Raw genomic sequence first — 17,272 nt, 5'->3', positions numbered from 1 at the left:
CTTCCTTCTGGTCTAAGATGTTTTTAGAGATTGATAAAGTTATACATTAAAGAGTTAATGTGTCTACAACTGGTGTTTCTGAATATATTTTAATAGAAATATTTACTCTAAAAAATAATGCTATTTTTGTTAATTGCCTCTAGAATAGTGTTTCTCAAAGTGGGTGATATCATTCTGTAGGGGTAGCATTTTTATTATTCATAGGGGAATTAGACATTAAGAGAGCAGCAGAAGATGGACAAAAGGGGCAATTAAAATTATAGGAACAGAAGATCACACATAATTTATGCAATAAATTTTGTTAGCTGTATAAAACTGTAAACATAAAAACTGTAAATTAACCACAATTATAAATAAATATATCAAACTTTGGTATGCTCAGAATAGTATTACACTTTAGCCACATGCTAACTGTGTGAATAATACAATTGAACTGGGTATTAATGCAACTGTATAATTCAAGAAAATGTAAGCTGCACAATAATTTTTATATATCACATGCACACAGGACAGGGTGTTACAAAACCTAAGTAAAACATTGAGAAGCTCTGCTCCCAAATGTCCATAACTAAACACTAGAAAGATAAAAATATAATCTGTGCTCAGAATTGGAAAAATGACAATATACCATCCGAAGAAAACCTGATTAGAAAAGTTTTGGAATGTGCGGAGATGGATAAATTAACAAAGGAGATACAAGAAAAAGAGGAAACAGAATATTACTTAGTGAGGGAGAAATGGTATGAATGGTTGGAGGAGAGAGATAAAAGGAAGGGAAAAATTAAATAACAGTAGAAATAGGAGTTATTTATTTTTTTATTTTATTTTATTAAATTTCTATACCGCCCTTCTCCCGAAGGACTCAGGGCGGTGAACAGCCAGAAGATAAAACACAGGAAATACAAAATCTAAAATAAATTAAAACAAATTAAATAATTTAGACTGAATTTTAAAATACCCCATAATTAAACAGATTAAAAATTTAAGTTTAAAATTTAAATTTAAAAGAGGAGATGATTTAGGCCAGGCCGGCTTGATGAAATAAAAATGTTTTAAGCGCGCGACGGAAGGTGCGAAGATCTGGGATCCTCTGTAACTCTGGGGGGAGCTCGTTCCAGATCGTAGGTGCCCCCACAGAGAAGGCTCTCCCCCTGGGGGCCGCCAGCCGACATTGTTTGGCCGACGGCACCCGGAGGAGCCCCTCTCTATGGGAGCGTACTGGCCGGTGGGAGGCTATTGGTGGTAGCAGGCGGTCCCGTAGATAACCAGGTCAGTTGAAGTATAATTGTTAATATGAGGAAACAAAAATTGTAGAAATGAAAATAGGTACATGGGTATTGTTATGAATATATGTAAATAAACAAAGTTTAGAAGTATATGTATAAATGATATACAGTAGTAGAAATAAGAGAGGGAGGGAAATGTATAACTATGAAATTTTTGTCGGATGCAAAACTGTTGAAACAAAAAAAGTGTTAAAGCTTTCCTTTTGTTTGTTTTTTAAAAAATGTTTAATAATTTTTTTTTAAAAAAAGAAAGAAAGATAAAATTATGAAAATGGAGCTCTGGTACCAAAATATTTGGCATATCTCTATAACTGAGAAACTGACCTATCACTCTTTACCTAAGTTCTGATCAAGTTAAAGTTGAAGCCTTCTCAAATACATGAGCTGATTTTATATCTTACATTAATTAGTAGAATCATATTTTATTATATATTAATTACTAGGAGGAATATTAAGGGTTAACTCCTGTGGTTTTATGAATTATTTTTCTTGTACTGTATATATGAATGTGCTGAATTTAACTGCACTGGCTCATTGCAATTTTTTTATTTTTATTTTTTTGCGAAAACTAAAATATTTTTTTAGAAGTAATAATAATTATTATGCTGGCTAAACATTAACAGTGTTGATTGTTCATTTAATCTGCAAACAGGTGCAACTTCAGGGAAGTTAAAAAAGTCAAGATGGTGTGGGCAATCCTGTGATCAAATCCCTACCCCTTTTTAACATTTGTCTGTGCCCCCCATACTTTTGGGTCTTTTGTTCAAGAAAAGAGATTTATTCAGAGTTTGCTGGATTTTATGTAGCTTTTTTCCAATGGAAAAAAAAAATAGTAGCCATCAAATCCTTCAAAATTCTTTCTCATTCTGCTGGCAATAATATCCTATCATAACCAGGATTCAAATTCAGTTTTGAGTGAATCTCAGAACTTAATACAAATGCTTTAAATTTGTAAACTACTATGATAGTAGCAAGAGCCTAGAAGTAGCAGGAGGCTAGAAACGAGAATAAATTTTAAATTTTAAACATTCAGGATGGATATAGTCCTTTCTTTTTGTTTGAAGCTTATATAAAATGCTTCAATTCGACCATTTTAATTTAGTAAATATTACTTTAGAAATTTCTTGGTTGATTTGTTGTAAATAAATAGAAGATTGAAAACGAAAACAGAAGTAAAATACAGTTTTTAAAAGGTGTATTGATTAAACAGTGAACAAGACAAAGGACCCAGCTTACTTCTCTTTTTCTAGATGCTAAAAGTCTGTCTCTTCAAAGAAATGAAACTTCCTTTTCTTCTGAAAATTGACAGGAGGGAGTACTGAAATAGTATCCCTTGGGAGAGCCATATGTCTTACACCCTGATGATGTTGAAAAGGCATTGTAAACTTGGCTGATTCCTGATCTTGTAGAATTTTATTCAGTTAAGTACCTTGTGTCTCCCAGATGCATGTGAGGTTTGTTCTCATTGTTTTATGACTTTGAATCTTGTAAGTCACACAGAAGTTTGGTGGCCTCTAAATAGAATAAATCTATCTCCATATCATGGTGAATAGAGGCAGTTTATTTGAAGGCTCACAAGTATGTAAGTACTTAAATGCACTTAACTTGAGTCTGAAGATCAGTCATGGAGACAATGGATATGGGCCATTTTCAAGATGCAACTGTCACTAATATAGAATGTTCAAGAAATATCAGACATATAAATTGAACTCCATCAGTTTTGGGGTTTAAAAGGGCTTTGAAACTCATTTTGCGCTACTAAGAATTTCTGAGTTTTTGTTGGTGCTATTTTGAATAGTGTTCTCTTGTTTAAAGTGTTTTTCTTACTTGCATACTTTTGGATCATGATATAATGTTTTCATGATTCCTGAACTGCATACCCCAAAGCTACAACCTCCAACTGAAAAAGAATTCGTTCTTCACAAATTCTGTAAGATTAAAATAAGAGTTTAACTAGCAAAGGCTTAAATAAGCATTAAGGATCTTAATAATCTTTTCAAGTACTGTATATTCAAGTTTTCTTTTTAAAAGTGAACACTTCACATTATCCTTATTTTTATACCATTACTAGTCCTCCTAACTTCTGTCTTTTCAGAGTGCCAACAAGTAAATTGAATTATTATGCAGACAGAAGTACAAGCAGATGTTCCAATCAGAGCTTCAGAAGTAACAGTAATAATTGAAATTTATTAGTCAATAATGCTTCTTAAATAGCACTTGGTACTTCAAAAAAACTGAGTGTCTTCATCTAGATGTTGCTGAAAAGCTTCCAAGTGCTAACTAAGTGACCTGCCCTGTGAAAGCACTTTGGAAAGGAATAAAACTAATTACAATCATGACCACCATTCACTTATTTATGCATTAATGAGCAAGAGAAACTACACTGAAGTCACTTGTTAACATTCCAAACCATATTACACACGAAGGCACTGCTTATAGTAGAAGACAGATATGGTTAAAGGGTTTAAAATCCCCACGAGGCAAGGACTAGGGAAGGTTACAAATTAAAAATTTGCCTATTTTCATTCCACAATTTTTCATTTCAAGAAAATACAGGTAGTCCTCAACTTACGACCACAATTGAGCCCAAAATTTATGCTGCTGGGTGAAACATTTGTTAAGTGAGTTTTGCCTCATTTTACAACCTTCCTTGTCACAATTGTTAAGTGAATCGGTGCAGTTGTTAAGTTAGTAACACGGTTGTTAAGTAAATCTGGCTTCCCCATTGACTTTGGATGTCAGAAGCTCGCAAAAGTTGATCACGTGACCCCCATGGCACTGCAACCGTCATAAATATGAACCAGCTGCCAAGCATCTGAATTTTGATCATGTGACCAAGAACATGCTACAATGGTCATAACTTTGAAAAATGGTCATATGTTATTTTTTTAAAACAGTACCGTTGTAACTTTGAACGGTCACTAAATGAAGCGTTGTAAGTTGAGGACTACCTGTACCATTTCTGACCTCACCATTTTAATGAGGAAAGAATTGTGTGGTTCTAAAATTATTCACAGAAAACCAAGCATGAAGGTGTTTGGTGTTAGAAATACTACATATGGAACAATGTCAAACAATAAATGTGAACAGTTGTCGGAAAGATTGTTTGCCCTAAGTACAAGAAAGAGAACGAGCTATTAAAGTGAAGGTGATATAAGAAATGACAAACGAATCAGCAATTCCAACTGCACAAGCTTCTGTTTTCTACCAGTTCCTTGATTTCATCTACTACTGTACTGTTTTATTTTCTTATTTGTCCTATTTTGGATAGAAAACAACAGTTTTGGCAGTGGACGTTTTTGAGACAATGGAAGCATGGAAAATTTACTGGGTGAATTTGAATACAATACAGCAAGTCTAAATTACGTCCCATTAAATATTGTTTGAAATGGGATTGGCCTCCAACCTGCTGGCCTTTAAAAAGGCCCTAAAAACAGTTCTTCATTCAAGTGCTAGCCAGTTGTAACTAAACGAATAGTATTCTGATGTCCAATATTTTATGTTGTTATGATTTATGGTTTTATCATTTTCCTTTGTATTTGGTGTTTTAAACCTAGGTTATCCCTTCAGAATCCTCTGGCAGCCATATAAATTGAATTAATGAGCAAATAAATAAATAAGTCTGACATACAAAGTATTAATTTACACAGCACAATCCTCAATTGAAAGGGGAAAAAACCCACGAATGACAACTGTATAAAAGTGGACCTCTTGTTTCTTTTCAAAATAGGAACACCGATAAATAACTGGAAGATAAACTGAGTTTATCAGGATTTGTCAACAATTCTTCGGGATTAAATATTTCAAATAATCTTACTTTTGACAGTAGCTGTCCGGGTGCAGTTGTATAGGATAGCCAGTTCTCCAAACACTTTCCCAGGCCCCATAGTGCACAGCTTTACTCCTTCTTTTGTAACCTCAACCTTTCCATCTGTCAATAAAGAACAGGGATTAATATCACAAGGCTGTCAGAATGATCTTCCATGTTTTTCTTTATTGTATTCTCTAAATAAAAGCAAAAAAGTTCTTATGACATCTAGATACTTTATAGAAATAAACATTTCACTGTTGAGGCACTGCTGTATTTAACAGGTGTACTATCCATATTATCTATAGCTATCTCAGAAATGAATTTGAAATGGCATAATCATAGATTGGACACCCTTTGGCTTAAAACAGTTACATTAAGCAGTAATAAAACATATTACATGTTGTCAGATTGGGTAGTAACTATAATATAAAATTTTGAAAGGAGTTTTTTATTCATTTTCAAGAAATATGAAAAGGGATGTTATCAAAAGAAAATGTTTTTCATTTCCTTTAAACTTACATTTTAGGGTATATGTGCATTCCATAATACGTTAGCTTTCTTAAAGCAAATATACATATTTTTGAAATAACAATTACTTATTCAAGATCATACATACTCAAGATCATACATACATAAGGATTGCTTTCTATATATTGTTTTGAATTAAAATGATAAGACATCAACAATTCATTTTCAAAAACTATGAAATCCATACATTGTATACACTGCTAATGATGAAATTAAAGGTAAAGATTTACACTTTTGATTTAGATCTGCTTATTTGTATAAATATGGTTTCTTCACTCTTTTTAAAAAAAAATTCTTAAAGGAAATTACTGTACCATTTTTGGTGAAAAATACATAATTATGCTATACTGGAAGAGAATCTTGCACCAGATTTCAAGAAAGCATACAATCTTGAATGTTTAGCCTTTGTGGAGGTCACCAAGATATCTGAAAAGCAGTAATATAATTTTCACTGAGTATATATTATTTATTTGTCTGTATCTGTATATATGTGACTGAAGCTGCCGACATATATTCACTTTAATCATTTATTTAATCATTTAGGTTTCTTTTAATTTCCTCCTTCTCTTCCTTCTCCCTTCCATCTTTTCTTATAGAGAATGATGCAGATTGAAAGGTATTTTCTGGGAAGGACAGATATATCTTTAAACCACTTAGCTATATCATTTAGATTTATATTCCGCTTCATAGTACTTTACGGTCCTCTCTAAGCGGTTTAGAGTCAGTATCTTGATCCCAACAATCTTATTTTACAAAAGGAATTATCCAACCTCAGAAAGATGGAAGGATGAGTCAACCTTGAGCCAGTCAGGATCGAACTCCTGACTGTGGGCAGAGTTAGCCTGAAATACTGTATTCTAACTAATGCGCCACCACGGGCTTAATAAAGGAGCATATAGCCTAAGTTGGACTACACTATAATGATGATCAATTACTTCCAAGTACGTATTTTACAGTTTCCTGTTTATTTTTAATATTAAATTCAATCACTCCTGTGATAGCAAGAGTGAAGTCAGGGCGGCAGGGGACTAAATGTTGTTTACAAAGTTGAAAATCTTTTATGAGGCTTCTTAAAACTTCATAAAAAAGAGATGTGGTACACTAATAACCTACAGTGAAATTCAACAGACTTTATTGTATGCACTCTGGTTGAAATATGGTTTAAAGCTGATATAAGGATTAATCTAAAACCACAGTGTACTTGAACACTAGGTACAGCTAACAAAAACTAATTTTCAGAATATGATCAAAATGCATCATGAAAAGGTGAGAAACCTGCTATAAACTGTAACCTTCGGAGTTATTGATTTCTCTAAAAAAAATACTGTAGTCTGCAATAGTAGATTTCTTCTTTACTGCTGCCTGTATTTCTTATGAACATTTGAAAGAACTTCCTATCAACTCTGACCACGGCTCCCTGCAGTTTAGTACTGTATAGTCACTGCCAAGAGCAATAATTATCCACAGTTTCCAAAAAATTTCCACAATATCTGCCATGGTGTGATGCTGGCAACCTTTTCATACAAAGAATATGATCTATCACACAGCTAAACTTCTTTTCCAGTTGATAAATGGAATGGTTGAGATGTATAAAATACAATATGTGTCAAAAATACACTAGATGCATTGCCTTCGGCGTAATTAAAGACAAATGAATGGTACTAATAAATTAAACTCTGTGCACGTGGTTAAAATCAAGTAATGATAGCAATAAAAGTAACCTGGTTCCAAATGTTAATAAAACAAAGGAGATTGTTGTAGATTTTAAAAAGAGCCGGCATAGTCATACTCCACTCAATATCAAGGATGCAGCTGTACGGGTGGTCAACAGTATTAAGTATCCGGCGGTGCAGATAACAATATGAATTGGTTTCTCCACATGTCATCCTTAGTGAAGTGTGGAAACCAGCGTCTGTATTTCCTGTGACGGATGAGGAGAGCACATCTTTCCCCTTCTGTCCTGGCCATGTTTTACAGAGGCACCTTCGGAGCATTTTAACAAATTGCATCATTGTTTGGTTTGGTGGTAGCAATGCCGCAGATAGAAAGTCCATACAGAGAGTGGTAAGGACAGCTGAGAAGATTATAGGAAGCTCGCTTCCTGTTATTGAGAATACTGCTTATAAGCACTATGTCCTTAGAGCTTAAAGCATTGTTAGAGATCCCACACACCTACTTTACGGCAGGGGTGAAATGCTCCTGGTTTGGACCAGATCGCCCGATCCAGTAGCTATGGAGGAGGGTGGTTCAGAGAATCGGTAGCAAAAATCCCTGCCCTCCCCCAAGCCCAGCTGAGCCGTGCGATCATCAGAGGCTTTTTTAAAATTATTTTTAAAAGCATTTTTTCTACAACCTCTTCGACCAAAAAAATGCTTTTAAAAGGAAAAAAAAAGCCTCTGACGATCCCAGCTGAGTTGCCTGATCAGCAGAGGCTTTTTTTCTTTTAAAAACCTCTGATGATCCCTGATGATCCCAGTTGTCTGATCAGCAGAGGCTTTTTTTCTTTTAAAAGTCTCTGCCGATCAGGCAACTCAGCTGGGATCATCAGAGGCTTTTAAAAGCATTTTTTAACAACCTCTTCGGCTGAAGAGATTGTAGAAAAAATGGTTTTAAAAGTTAAAAAAAAAAGTTGGCCACACCCATCCAGTCACATTACTTCCCCACCCCACCAAGCCACGCCCACAGAACTGGTAGTAACAAATTTTAAATTTCACCACTGCTTTACGGTCTGTTTCTGTTGTTCCCCTCTGGGAGGAAGTTTTGAAGTGTTTCTAGCAGGGCTACCAGATTCTGTACAGCTTTGTTCCCTATGCCATCCGTCTGGTAAACTCACAAGATTCATTTTTCTCACCATACATTTATACATCCGAACTAGACTGTGTGGTTTCTCTGTGTCATGTAATATATGTGGGTATGTGTAATTTTTTATTTAGTTGTTTACATTTTTGTCATGTTTATGCAGTGTATATTGGAGGTGGTCACCCTTTGAAAGCTGTATGCAACGAAATTTCATTTTAATGTATGACCATTAGTGTACATGTAAAGAAACAATAGAGTTATTCTAAATCTAAGTCTAATGTGACAAATATTTTGATCGCTAGTAGTTAAAATGCTATTGAATCAGAAAAATTAAATTCAATTATTATTCTGCATGTTTTTGATAGATTTTATACATTTAAATACCTTTTTGGAAATGCCATTATCAGAATTTTTATAGCTGTGTGAAGATGCACTATTCTCTTGCAACAAACGTAACAGAGAATTTTATTTTTTATTCCCAGTGATTTCCAAGGTAGAATTTATTTTTGTCCTTCAAGTCAGACACTTAGTTACTCTTCCTAAACCATTTTTGTCTTCCTGTACTCAGAGTTTATCAGATGATAATTTCCCAGATAATGTGTATTTCTACACATTACTGTTCAGACAGTAAAAGCAATGAACTTTATGAGCCTTTCTTTTCCTTGATTATTAGGACCCATTTCCGTTGCACTTCTACAGATCAAAATTCTTTATCTTTGATGCTTATTTCGGGTTTCTGTCTTCCATCCCCCATAAAATTCCACTGTAACATATTGTGGCAAATTCACAAAATGGCTGCTTTAAGAAATAAGCTTCCTTTTTTCTAAAACGGATGAGACAGTTATGCCACAAAGGAAACAGGAGTGGCTCTGTCAGCCTACATAAGAAGTTACTTAGGTATGTCCCCAAGTGAAATATTCATAAATACCTTGGTTCATTCCCATAATATGTTTGAACAAAATTGTAGTATTCCATCTCACAATGCTATTGTGGCATGTATTTCTATGCTATATCCAATCTTTTTCCTCTCTTCCTTTTCTTTCTTATCTATCCATCTTTATTAAAGGAAGAAAACAGTTGTAACATTTACTCAGCAATCTAATATCAGGAGTACCAGGTTGTTGACTGCAAAATAAATAAATAAAAACGCTTACTTAGGGTAGGAAAGAATATTCAGCACCTCTTTGTTTCTTTCCAGTGACCATCCGAGGTTTGCTGCCCAGATTTGATAACTATAAAACCCTGTTAAGTCTTATCTGTAAGTTATTGCCGATATTTTACATCTGCAATCTTTGAATATTCCACATACAGAAGTACTTTCCTCATGTGACGACAGAGTATTAAAAATTCTTCCCATGTTATTCTACATTATCACCTGTATACTGATAGTTGCAGATGCTGAATATGGAAATCCCTTAAAAAGAATCAAATCTAGTTAAACATTTTAGATTTTTATTATAGTATTTTACTAAACGCATGGAAATTGATTACTGGCACTTGCAATCTTAATGAAGAATTTGATAACTTCTTATCAATCAGTATGTTTAAATATTTTAGAGTCTCAAATTTTAAAGTGTTAGTATCATACTTAAATAGCTACTGTATGTATTAAAAAAGTATGTTAATGCTTAAGTATTGTATTAATTAAGCATTTTGTGGGTATAATACTTCATTAAATAAGACAACTTTTGGGAGTCATAATACTCCCAAAAGAATATTTTAATTCTTGATTTTGTTTATATGGCTTCCTTCCTATTGTTCCAATATTAGTACATACCTAGCATAAAACTAAACATTTTATTAAAAAATTATTTACATGTTAGTTGACTTACATAATTTTAAGAGCAAAACAGTACATTGTAGTACTGTATAAGTACAAGTTTTCAACTGGTGCTACCACAAAATAACAACGATAATCAAAATACTTAAAACTATATTGCAAATGCATTAAATTCATACGATTCAGAAACCAAACAAGTTAAAAAACTAGAACAATTAACAGATGGAGAATTTAAACAGGACACTTGATAATGTAATAATAAGACTATCAATAAAAATTAAATATTGCATTTCTTGTGAATATTATACTTAGAAAAAGCTGAGGATTCTTTTTTCATTGGTATGTTACACAAGTGCTTGTTGACAAAATGGATAATACACACTCAAAAAAACTGGCAAAATCATAAATTTCAGCAATATTTAAAGTTGTTTTTCAAGAATTTACTAGTTGCGAATGTTGACTGTCCTTTTTCTGTTAGTTGTTATTCTATTAAGTATCACCAAGGTATATATAATATACAAAGTATATTAAGGTGACTTTGCATATTATAACCACTACTAAGTAGCTAGGCTTCTCATGGGCAATCTATATTCAAACTCTTCCTTAGAAAACTGGCAAGTTAATCTTTGAGCATATGCAATGCATTCATGTAAAAAATAATGTAATATAAAATAATAATCCTGATACTAAATTTAATTGGAAAAAAGGACTATCATTTTGAACATAGCCTTCTGTAGCATCTAAACTTGAGATTCTTTAAAGTAAAATTTTAAAACACAAGATTTTGTTCACCTGACAATAGCGTTAAGGATGAACTCCTTCAGATTCTAACCTTTAGTCTTAAAATGCAAAAATGTAATACGTTTCTCTTTATATACCTTCCAATGTAATATGAATATCAGCGGAATGTCTTTCCTTTTTCTTGTACTTTATACATTCTTATGTAATTTTATATTTTGCAAATCTGTAATAAAGTCTCTATTTTTCCTTTTTATTCTGATTTCATTTGTTAGTGTAATATATTCTATGTTTATTGATTTATTTGGTGTTTGTTTTTTTTAAAATGTATAGCCACATACCTAAAGCCAAACCTTGGCTAACTTACAACCTACAAAAAAAAATAATATGTGAAGCAATACAAATGAAATCAGACCTTAAATTCTTACTAGGATGCTTGAGTTGGCCATTTAATCCCACACCACCATCAATCAAAGCATTTTTATCTGCATTTAGTTTGTTTTTAATTTACAAAAGGTAGAATAGTACACCTAGTCCGGGGGTTCCCAACCATTTCTCTACCCTATACCCCTAGAATGCTTCTGATATATTCTTGCACACCTTACAAAAGTAAATAATTATATGCATATAATTATGCATATACACTATAATTTGGAAACTTCTAAACCCAAGTTTTCGCACCCCCTGGAATATCGTCTCACACCCCCAGTTGGGAACCCCTGACCTAGTCAATGCATCTTGGACAATTTGAGGTCACCCAAATACTTTTTTTAATTTTCCTTTTCAAGAAGCCAAGTTTTCTGACTTAGTTTTTCACTAGAATTTTCAACAGTATTATTGCTCAACCTCTCTCTTTCTCTCTCATTCATATTCCCAAATGCTGCTAGTCCTTTGCCTTGTGCCTCCAGGCAGCCACTTGCATATTTTGAGAGGCACAGTTTCCCTATTGCCTTTATATATTTTTAATCCTTTTCCCCCTCTAGACTTCACAAGAGTGTATCTCACTTTTGTGTACCTTCAAGAATATAGCTCTGGGCCCCAAATTCAGGAATTGTTGTCCTTTCAAAGTTTTATACTTTAAAGAGTTTGGGCATCATTAGGTTTTCATAACTGAATTCACTGCTTATCAATATGCCATGTAGGTAAAAGTTTTAAAACATCACTAAAGTTTGGATTATCTTTTAAGCATCACTCATGGACAAACACTAAAAATAAAGAGTGAAAGACATTTCATAAAGGGAGTCTAGAAAAATATTCATGGCATTGCTCTCAGCCTCTTCTAGCAGAACTAGAAAACCTACCAGGAATGTTTTTAGAATATACTATGCAATAATAGCAATAGCATTTATATACCCCTTCACAGTGCTTTACATCCCTCTTTAAACAGTTTACTGAGTCAGCATATTGCTCCCAACAATCCAGGTCCTTATTTTACCAACCTCAGAAGGATGGAAAGCTGAGTCAACCTTGAGCCAGTCAGAATTGAACTGCCAAACTGCAGGCAGCTGGTAGTCTGCAGAATTAGTCTGCAATACTGCATTCTAACCACTGCGCCACCACGGCTGTAATGCCAATTTCTCCTTGCATTGTCATTTTAAATTGGGACCATATCTAAATATATCATATCCAAAGCTTACATGGAGTGATCTTGCTTACTTTATTGGCCAATGAATATTTCAAAAAGCCCTTTACAACACAAATAAATGATTATGCTATAGTCACATATTAACTGGAATTACAATACCATTTTCTTTTGATTGTAATCTATGTTCTTTAAAATTCCTATGATTTTAAAGGCAGTCAATGTGCTAAACGTTTGCAAATCTTGCTCAGCAGCAAATTTATTCTTTCTGGCAAGGATCTCCTTCCCTAAACAGTATTGACTGGGAGTAAAGGGTCATTCTCTGAGCTTGTTAATGAGTTTGTTAATTCCATCAACAGACACATTGACTTACAATCAGCCTACCCTTCAGAATTCAAATCAACCACACAGCCAACCAGCGATCGCACTGATCCTCAACCAACCCACACAACCCCCCCCCCGCAAACAGCACTTCGCTGCCAACCCACACAACCCCCCCAAACAGCACTTCACTGCCCAGTGATCTCTCCTGACATGATGTGCTCATCACAAGACCCATCAAAAGACCCTCACTTGACACATTCACACCTGACCCATCACAAGACCTACTGATCACACAAAGCCTTTATAGGCAGAAGAACACAGCACAGACATCCCCTAAACTCTGCTGAAGATATTACCTAGCCTGGTAACAAGACTTTCAGAAACCAACCTACAAGCTCGGAGAATGAACCTCTATCCGAGCTATAGATATTCACCACCATTACAAAGTATTGACTGTCATTGGACTCAAGTAATTTAGACTGCTGGAACTGATAGGTTGGAGAAATGAGAAAGCAGTGTGTCAATATGAAGTGAAATGATTGGGGGTGGTGTATAGGTATCTGTACATAAAATTTTATACTAGTCTATAGTCTGAAGGGATAAATTCCAGAAACACAGGGGAAGCTCCAATAAATCATGACATTCAATTCTAGAACAAGTTCTGGGTAGGGCAGCATTATCTCAAACAGAGGTGATGCAGATTTTGGGTTCCCTTGGACTCTCAATTCTGGCTTGGAGACCAGTTGCACTCATAGCCAGGAAGGTTTTTGCACAAGACCAATCACAAAATCCTATAGAATTATTCTGGCAACAATCATAGATTTAAAAAGAAACATTTTCTGGTTTATTTTATTTGTGATAGCTGGGTATTATGCCTCAAGCGCATATTCTTCTAAGTCCGCATAGCTATTGTAAAAGATTCAGCTCCTTAAGGAGCTCCTTGCCTTCCAACCACAATTGATCCAAAAAATTTTGTTGTTCAAGTGAGACATTTGTTAAGTGAGTTTTCTCCCATTTTACGATGTTTCTTGACACAGTTGTTAAGTGAATGTGACTTCCCCATTGACTTTACTTGTTAGAAGGTCACAAAACGTGATCACAAGTCCTTTGGACACAGCAATGGACATAAATATGAACCAGTTGACAAGCATATGAATTTTGATCACATGAACATATTACAAAGATCTTAACTGTGAAAAATGGTCATAAGTTACATTTTTCAGTACTGTAACTTTGAACTATTGTAAGTTGAGGACTACCTGAACTGATAGGTATAGAGAGAATGCTCACATTAGATCTGAATGCCTCGTATGCCTGCTCTAAACCCAAATATTGCACATAACTCTATTATTCATTTTACTCCATGTTTTAAAAACCCAATGGAGCATAAGTAGCTGAAAAGAATCTACATGATCTATAGAACATAATTACTTCTACTCCGGCAAAGAAATTGAAGCAAGGTGTCTTGGCTTGCAATTCAGAGAGGTTTTAGTGCATGAATGAATTTGATGACACCTTAAACTGATCTAAATAAAACATAATCATTTATCAGAGAAACAGAGTTCTCTAATGTAGCAGTGCAGTATTGGGTGCTTATATTCTAATTTACAACTAGATGGATAGAGGCTGTGCATAATTAGTTTGCAACCAATATTCATGCTTCGCTCCAAAATCATGATTTGTGGTAAGCACACAAGTGATAAGTCTCTTGTCTTCACTATATATATATATGTCAAGGACATACATTGGAACCCTAACATATATCATATTTTTTTGAGTATAAGATGCACCTTTTTCCACCAAAAAAGAGGGTGAAAATATGGGTGCGTCTTATTCTCTGATTGTAGCCCTGCCCAGCTTCTCAAACAGAGGTTTCAGAGGCTGAAAAAAACATCAGAAAAGAAGCTTCAGAAAAGAACCCCCAAACAGAGCTTCAGAAAGGAAGCCCCCTGACAGAGCTTCAGAGCTTTTTTTCTGAAGCTCTGTTTCGGAGGCTTTCAGAGGCAGGAAAAAAAGTTTTTTTCTGAAACGGAGTTTCAGAAGTTTCAGGACAGAAAAAAAAAAAGCAAAAAAAAGCAAGGCACAGAGCTCACAACCAAGGAACCTGTTGCTAAAATTCACCTCTGGGAACAGCTGATTGGGGGAGGCAGCTCCACCTGCAAAACAGCTTTTTTCTTATTTTCCTCCCTAAACACTAAGGTGCATCTTATACTCTGAAAAATATGGTAATAGAAATAAAAATAAGTGCTACAATTTGAATTGATCTCAGTAACTTAATGGACACATCCATATAATTTTGGGGGTTATCACTGTTTTCTTTCAGGATACTTTTGAATTCTCAATTTACTTGGCGCTACTCTTCTATTTAAGTGCTAATTAGGAGAAGCATCTGAAGAATCCTATATTTTCATTAAAGTGATGGAAAAGGCATGGTGCTGTCACCATCCAAGATCTGCTCTTTCCATATGCATGTGCAAAGTCACATTAAAAGTACAAACTGCTTAAGATTGTATTGGAATTCCACAATGTTAATTTCACCATATGCCTTTCCATACAACTCCTACATTAATCAGATGCAACCTTCATAGCTTTTTGAGATCAGCTGAGAGCTACGAGATGATATAAAAATAATGAGAATATATTATCAAAATATCTTTAGCTAAATTTCTCTTAAAATAACCAAGCTTTGTTAGCTAGTTTCTTAAATGTTAAACAATCGATGAACTTCTAAAGCAGTGGTGGTATTCTATCCGGTTCTATCCGGTTTGGGCAAATCGGTAGGGGTGACTGAGGTATGCTCCGCCCACCCACACGGTTGTCATGAATCCCACGTTTTCAAGGATCTGTGCATGTGCAGAAGGCCTTGCACATTTGTGAACTGGTAGAGAAGGTAAGTGAATATCACCCCTGTTCTAAAGGTGCTGTTGCTGAAAAGGGTATATTCCTTGCATCTGGTAATCTAAAATGGGATGCAATATTTGAAGCAATCCTTTCTCTGACAGGATATGTTCAGATTTTAAATCTGGATGAGAAGCAAGAGATATCACCCATAAATCAGGAAAGAATACATAGATAGGAAATGATATTTAATTCTGAGGACCAGTGTTGGGTCTGCTTTAATGCCAAAGGCATTAAATTAATAAACAAGTACCCTGAAAAAAATTGACACTGCCAGACACAGAAGCTTCCAAATCCAAGCAGAATTCTAATCTACATATTTATTCATAGGTTCCTCTAAATTAAAATTACCTCGAGAGGTTTTTAGTTTCATAAAGCTCTATTAACTATAAAGAGCAATGGTGAAAGTTAGAAATAAGCCATTAGGTTATTATTTGCTATTACAAGAATTACATGGAGACTGACGTCCTTAGAATCAAGCTAATTTGTTTTTCTTTCCTCTATTTGGAGAAAATGACCATTTAATTATTGGGAGGAGAAAATGTGCCTCATAAAAAACAAGAACGTCATGATAACACCGTTTCATTTATAGCCCAATTTGCTGGAGAAACCAAAGTGCCATGCAGCTAAATATGTTACTTAGTTTTTAATTGGTTGATCTCAATATGCGGAATGTATCCCGATACAAAAACAGCCTTTAAATTGTTTTGCAGGGTAAGAGAATGTGTGTGCTTCCTCAGCCCCACATATTCATATTAAATGGGCGTTTTGTATTGAACAAACTGACAGAAAAAAAAAATCCCATTGCTTTAATCAAATAAAGTCGAAAGCTCCAAGCAGACATCTTCAACCTGGTGCCCAGCATGGTCTGAGAATTCCACTTGGGTTTTTTAGGAACTGTAGTCACAAAATATAAGGGTCTGTTTTAAAATTCTTACAGAAGTTAATATACCGGTAGCTGTTTGCCCCCGATACATAGCAAGGTTTCTGTTTCAGTCTTTCTGCTCTGCAAATCAGAAATAGTACAGCTGCTCCATGACTAACTGAAGAAGCAAGAAACCCAAAGATCAGAGTTTGAATTAAGAGAATGAAAATAAATGCAGGCAAAATATAAATTCTTCACTTATGAAAAAGGTGAAACAAGCTAGATTACACTTGGCTTTGTGACAATGCATGAGGAAGAAGTCCCGGGTTTTACAATTAATCACAAACTGAGTAATAAGTTGTAGTAGTGTGGCATGGCTACTAAAAAGGCAAACGCAGTTTTAAGCGGCATCAACTGTAATATTTCCAAATTATGTAATGCAGCATAACCAGTTTATTCTGCACTAGTCTACTTTTTTGCATCATATTAGAACAAGAGCAAAAACAACCACAACCCCCACACAACTAAGAATGATTGAGCAATATGTCTTGCAAGGGAAAGAAAGATTGAAAATAATGGACAGAATATGATTCCAAATAATCTGAAGGACATTGCATTAGACTGTAAGACATGGAATAAATAGACTTAAATTACAAGAAGG

The 17,272-nt window shown here is 34.5% G+C and overlaps 1 protein-coding gene across 2 annotated transcripts in view; it reads right to left on the bottom strand.

The window, feature by feature from the left end:
* PRKG1 (protein kinase cGMP-dependent 1) overlaps positions 1-17,272 on the bottom strand; it is an 873,884-nt gene that overhangs the window by 422,347 nt on the left and 434,265 nt on the right. For both annotated transcript variants that reach the window (XM_034425955.3, XM_034425954.3), the window contains exon 3: positions 5,104-5,217. In XM_034425955.3, the coding sequence (XP_034281846.1) occupies positions 5,104-5,217 (114 nt within the window). The remainder of the gene's footprint in view (positions 1-5,103; positions 5,218-17,272) is intronic.

Source organism: Pantherophis guttatus, chromosome 6 (assembly GCF_059756535.1).
Source record: "Pantherophis guttatus breed Tessera chromosome 6, ASM5975653v1, whole genome shotgun sequence".
NCBI classification, from domain to species: Eukaryota; Metazoa; Chordata; class Lepidosauria; order Squamata; family Colubridae; genus Pantherophis; species Pantherophis guttatus.
Note: the sequence above shows the minus strand (reverse complement) of the source record. Positions and strands in the feature narration are given on the sequence as shown.